Raw genomic sequence first — 6,228 nt, 5'->3', positions numbered from 1 at the left:
TGATTTGTGTATCTGACACGATCGATACTGTTTGTTTGACGTTTCGGGTTGTGGATCCGACTCTTGAAAGAGGATTTATGACGAGGATAGTAGGGAGAGTGCTTCTGTCTACAAGAGTCTGAAGGGGAAAAACCAAGATCGGGGGAAACCGTATGATGACAAGAGGAGACAATCTAGTGTTGGCAAGAAGCCAAGTGGGGGAGTATCTTCTATCCCACTTAAGTGCTTCAAATATGGTGTGGAAGGCCATCGTGCTACGGAGTGTAGTAGAGATTCTGGGAAGTGTTTCAATTGTGGCAGGATGGGTCACAGAGCAAACCAGTGTAGGGTTGGTTCAAACGTAACTTGTTTCAACTGTGGTGAGAAAGGTCACATTAGTTCGCAATGTGATAAGTCGAAGAAGGAGAAAATGAAGGGAAAGGTGTTTGCATTGTCTGGTGCGGAACCCACTACCGATGATAGACTAATCCAAGGTACGTGCTTTATTAATGGTACACCTTTGATTGCCATTATTGATACCGGTGCAACACATTCTTTCATTTCTTTGGATTGTGCTAAGAGGCTGAATCTCATATTATCTGATATGCGTAGAAGTATGATTATTGATACACCTGCTATGGGTTCTGTTTCTACTTCCTATGTGTGTTTGAATTGTCCGTTGAGTATATTTGGTAGGGATTTTGGAATTGATTTAGTTTGTCTTCCGTTAGAGCAACTCGACGTGATTTTGGGTATGAATTGGTTAAAAGTTAACCGGGTGTATATCAACTGTTTTGAGAAGACGGTTATTTTTCCTGAAGTTGGTGCTAAGGAAGATTGGTGTGTGTCTGCTAAGCAAGTTGATGAATCGGTGCAAGATGGTGCCGAGTTGTTTATGTTGTTGGCAACTTTGGATATTCGGGAGAAGAGGACGATCGAAGAACTGCCAATAGTTTGTGAATTTGCGGAGGTATTTCCGGAAGATATAAGTGATTTACCGCCGGAACGAGAGGTCGAGTTTTCGATTGATTTAGTTCCTGGAACTAGTCATGTATCGATGGCTCCCTATCGAATGTCCGCTTCTGAGTTGAAGAGTCAACTTGAAGACTTACTCGAGAAGAAGTTTATTCGTCCTAGTGTGTCGCCGTGGGGTGCACCTGTGCTATTGGTCAAGAAGAAAGAAGGTTCTATGAGATTATGTGTTGATTATAGACAACTGAATAAAGTGACGATTAAGAACAAGTATCCACTTCCGAGGATTGACGATCTGATGGATCAGCTGGTTGGAGCTTGTGTGTTTAGCAAAATTGATTTGAGGTCTGGGTATCATCAGATTCGTGTAAAGGCTGAGGATATTCAGAAGACTGCTTTTAGGACAAGGTACGGTCACTACGAGTACTCCGTGATGCCTTTTCGGGTGACGAATGCACCTGGTATATTTATGGAGTATATGAATAGAATCTTTCATGATTATCTGGATAAGTTTGTAGTTGTGTTCATCGATGATATATTGATTTATTCCAAGGGCGAAGAGGATCATGCAGAGCATTTGAAGGTTGTGTTATCGGTGTTGAAAGAGAGGAAGTTGTTTGCTAAACTCTCTAAATGTGAATTTTGGTTGAGCGAAGTAAGTTTTCTTGGACATGTGATTTCGAGCGGTGGGATTTCTGTGGATCCTACGAAGATCGAAGCTGTATCTCAGTGGGAAGCTCCTAAGTCTGTTGCTGAGATTCGAAGTTTCCTTGGTTTGGCTGGTTATTATAGGAAATTCATTGAGGGATTTTCTAAGTTGTCGTTACCGTTGACGCAGTTGACTAGGAAGGGTCAAGCTTTCATTTGGACTTCGCAGTGTGAAGCGAATTTTCAAGAGCTTAAGAGAAGATTGACTACGGCTCCTATTTTGACTTTACCGGATCCGTTAGAAACCTTAATTGTGTATTGTGATGCTTCTTTGTTGGGTTTGGGAGGTGTTCTGATGCAAAAGGGGCAAGTGGTAGCTTATGCTTCAAGGCAACTCAAGGTTCATGAGAAGAATTATCCGACGCATGATTTAGAGTTGGCCGCCGTGGTGTTTGTGTTGAAGCTTTGGAGACATTACTTGTTTGGATCGAGGTTTGATGTGTTTAGTGATCACAAGAGTTTGAAGTACTTGTTCGATCAGAAAGAATTGAATATGAGGCAAAGGAGATGGTTGGAATTCTTGAAGGATTATGATTTTGGTTTGAATTATCATCCTGGGAAGGCGAATGTTGTAGCCGATGCATTGAGTAGGAAGTCATTGCATATGTCTATGTTGATGATGCGAGAGTTTGAATTGTTGGAGCAATTTAGGGATTTGAGTTTGGTTTGTGAAGCGACGTCTTCGTGTGTTAAGCTTGGGACGTTGAAGCTTACGTGTGACATTCTTGACGAGATTAGAGAAGGTCAGAGGTCAGATTTGAAGTTAGTCGATGTTATGACATTGATTAACCAAGGAAAAGGTGGTGACTTTCGGATTGATGAGATTGGTATCATGAGGTGTCGTGATCGAGTGTGTGTTCCGAATGTTATGGAATTGAGAAAGAGGATTCTTGAGGAGGGGCATAGAAGTGGCCTGAGTATTCATCCTGGTGCTACTAAGATGTATCAAGACTTGAAGAAAATGTTTTGGTGGCAAGGTATGAAGAAGGATGTAGCGGAATTTGTGTATTCATGTTTGACTTGCCAAAAGTCAAAGATTGAACATCAAAAGCCGTCTGGTTTGATGCAATCGTTGTCTATTCCCGAGTGGAAGTGGGATAGTATCTCGATGGATTTTGTTTCTGGCTTACCAAGAACATCGAGTAATTGTGAGGCGATTTGGGTCGTTGTGGACAGACTGACGAAGTGTGCTCATTTTATTCCGATGAGGATGGATTATTCGATGGAGAGACTTGCTAAGTTGTACGTCGAGAGAATTGTGTGTTTGCATGGTATACCGTCGAGTATTGTTTCGGATAGAGATCCGAGGTTCACTTCGAGATTTTGGGAAGGTTTGCAAAGTGCTTTGGGTACGAAGTTGCGTTTGAGTTCAGCATATCATCCGCAAACTGATGGTCAAACGAAGAGGACTATTCAGTCACTTGAAGATCTTTTGAGGTCTTGTGTTTTGGAACAAGGAGGAAATTGGGATAGTTTCTTGCCTTTAGTCGAGTTTACATATAATAACAGTTTCCATTCGAGTATTGGAATGGCACCGTTTGAGGCCTTTATGGCAGAAGGTGTAGAACTCCTTTATGTTGGTACGAATCGGGAGAAAGTGCTGTGGTTGGACCCGAGTTGATTCAAGAGACTACAGATAAGATTAAGATGATTCAAGGGAAGATGAAGGCTTCTCAGAGTCGTCAAAAGAGTTATCATGATAAGAGGAGGAAAGCTCTTGAGTTTGAGAAAGACGAGCATGTGTTTCTTCGAGTTACGCCAATAACGGGTGTTGGTAGAGCTTTGAAGTCGCGTAAGTTGACGCCGCGTTTCATTGGTCCTTATCAGATTTCCGAGAGGATAGGTGAAGTGGCATATCGGATTGCTTTACCACCATCACTTTCTAATCTTCATGATGTATTCCATATGTCTCAATTGAGGAAGTACATTGCGGATCCATCGCATGTTGTTCCGTTAGATGATGTGCAAGTACGGGATAATTTGACGGTTGATACATCACCTGTGCGGATTGAAGATCGAGAAGTGAAGAAGCTTCGTGGTAAGGAGATTGCTTTGGTAAAAGTGATATGGGGCGGAGTCGCCAATGGAAATATTACGTGGGAACTCGAGGATAAGATGAGGGAATCATATCCGGAGTTGTTCGTTTGAGGTAAATTTTCGAGGACGAAAATCTTTTAAGTGGGGGAGAGTTGTAACAGCCCATTTTTTTTTAGTATTTATTTATTATACTATTATTATGATATTTTAATTTAATTATATGGAATATTAATTAATTAATTGGTGTATTAATTCATTATCTACTGGATATGAGAAATAATTAAATAACTGAATTAATTAATTAACTTGGTGTGCAAAGTGAGTGGTTAATTATTTGAATTTAAATAGAGGTATTTAAATATTAGGTATTATTGGGCCTAGTGATTAAATTAGATGATTTAAGCCCAACTAGAATACTATTATAAATAGTAAGAGTGAAGGAAGTGAGAATTAGAATTCACTTGAGCACTGAAGGCAATAGAGAAAGAGGAGAGGAAAAACGAGAGGAGTCAAGAGTTCCATCAAATTGACAAGGTAAGGGGGGAATCCTTATTATTATGGGTTAGTATGATTGGGTCAATGGGTAGGAACATGTTTTAGGTTGAAATCCTTAATTGGCATGGTTTGGAATTATTAGGTCTTGATAAATACTCTTGAATTGTGATAATTAAATTATGCTAAAATTGTGAATGAATATATAATTGGATGAGTCATAATTTTCTGAACGTGTAGCTTTTTTACGGAATCGAAATCGGAGGTCCGGAAGTCCTCCAACGATGAAAAATGCGGGGAAATCTGCATTCTGTTTGTTGTTAGCACAGGAACAACATTCTGTTTTGCGTTAACCGGTTAACCCAGGGCGTTAACCGGTTAACACTGTTATAATATTGACAAAATTGCATTCTGTCTTGTGTTAACCGGTTAACCCAGGGCGTTAACCGGTTAACACTGTTACAAATTGCCAAGGAGCGCACTCTGTTTTGCGTTAACCGATTAATCCAGGGCGTTAACCGGTTAACACTGTTTGAAAAGTGAAAAATTGATATTTAAATGTTGTGTGCGTTTTGGAATGAAATCTATGTGTACATATTTGATGATTGACCTATATTGGTGAATAATATATTGTATGAATGTGTATGTATACCATTATTGAATTGTGAATGATTTATGGTTATGGATGTGTATATGTAATCGTAATTGACGTGTTGTGCTGAATGTGTATATGTACCAATTGTGAGTCATGGTGATATGTGGGATGTTAAGACGGTATATAGATGGTCTTAATTGCATATGTGTTGGTATGTGTGCATTCATTCATAGCATGGTTGACTTTATTGTGGAAGTGGTTAAACGGTGATCCTTCATTGGAAACAGACGTAGCAGACGTTAATCCTTAATTGGGATTAGGCGTAGTATTTAAACGGTGATCCTTCATTGGAAACAGATGTAGCAGACGTTAATCCTTAATTGGGATTAGGCGTAGTATTTAAGCGGTGATCCTTCATTGGAAACAGACGTAGCAGACGTTAATCCTTAATTGGGATTAGGCGTAGTATTAAGCGGTGATCCTTCATTGGAAACAGACGTAGGGCTTTGGTCTTGTCCGGATCGGAAGCGTGGCTTGGATTCTAGATATTGAATCGGAAAGCGGTGAAACTTTGAGTTCACATTGAGGTACCACATGCATAGAGTCACATTGTCTTGCATTGAGTCGTCCATAGTTATGTGATCATCGAATGCATGTATTGATGTGAATGCGATGTACGTTTGAAATATGTGGGATGATTGTTGGTTAATATTATTGACGTGATTATACCAAGTGTGATGAATTCTTAAATTGTGTTTTAATTCATTGTGCCTTATTATGCTATTTCATAATGATTTGAATTCTCACCCTTTCTGTTTGAATGTTACCTTTACATGGGTATCGTGCAGATACTACAGAGTAGTATTGCTGGAGTAGGTGGACGGTAGCTCGCTCAAGATTAGCTGGAGAGTTTCCGTATTTAGTTTGAAATTAGGTAATGAGTCAATGCTCTGGTCATGTAACACTGGGTAGATTAGTGGTATTGAACTCATATCTTATTTGATATGCTTTATGTCATTAATTGTTTTATCTGAATTTGAAGTGATTATTGAGAGATGATCATGGTATGGGACATGGATCATATTATGAATTACATGAGTATTCTTTATTTTCCGCTGCGAACGCATATTGCTTGAATATTCATGTTGAGTGAAATGTGTTATTTTGAATGACCAGGTGTATTGTTGGTTTTTGAAAGTTTTAAGTTTCGAAAACGTCGATGTGACGCCCTTTTCTCTATATGCGTGCTTATTTACTCTGATTATATGCAAAATAATTTGGGGTAGAAAAAGGGGTGTTACATTAGTGGTATCAGAGCATGGTCGACCAGTTGGTCAATAGTAGTAGGTTTTCCGTGGTATTTGATTTGTGTATCTGACACGATCGATACTGTTTGTTTGACGTTTCGGGTTGTGGATCCGACTCTTGAAAGAGGATTTATGACG

General features: G+C 39.5%; 1 protein-coding gene across 1 annotated transcript; it reads left to right on the top strand.

Annotated features, from left to right (window-relative positions):
- Positions 1–233: 233 nt before the first annotated feature.
- Positions 234–3,830, top strand: LOC127095587 (uncharacterized). Its single transcript, XM_051034258.1, has 2 exons — positions 234–340; positions 3,390–3,830. Exons 1-2 carry the CDS (start codon positions 234–236, stop codon positions 3,805–3,807), a joined length of 525 nt encoding a protein of 174 aa, XP_050890215.1. The 3' UTR covers positions 3,808–3,830.
- Positions 3,831–6,228: the final 2,398 nt, after the last annotated feature.

The sequence above is a fragment of the Lathyrus oleraceus genome, chromosome 6 (genome assembly GCF_024323335.1).
Source record: "Lathyrus oleraceus cultivar Zhongwan6 chromosome 6, CAAS_Psat_ZW6_1.0, whole genome shotgun sequence".
Lineage (NCBI taxonomy): Eukaryota > Viridiplantae > Streptophyta > Magnoliopsida > Fabales > Fabaceae > Lathyrus > Lathyrus oleraceus.
Note: the sequence above shows the minus strand (reverse complement) of the source record. Positions and strands in the feature narration are given on the sequence as shown.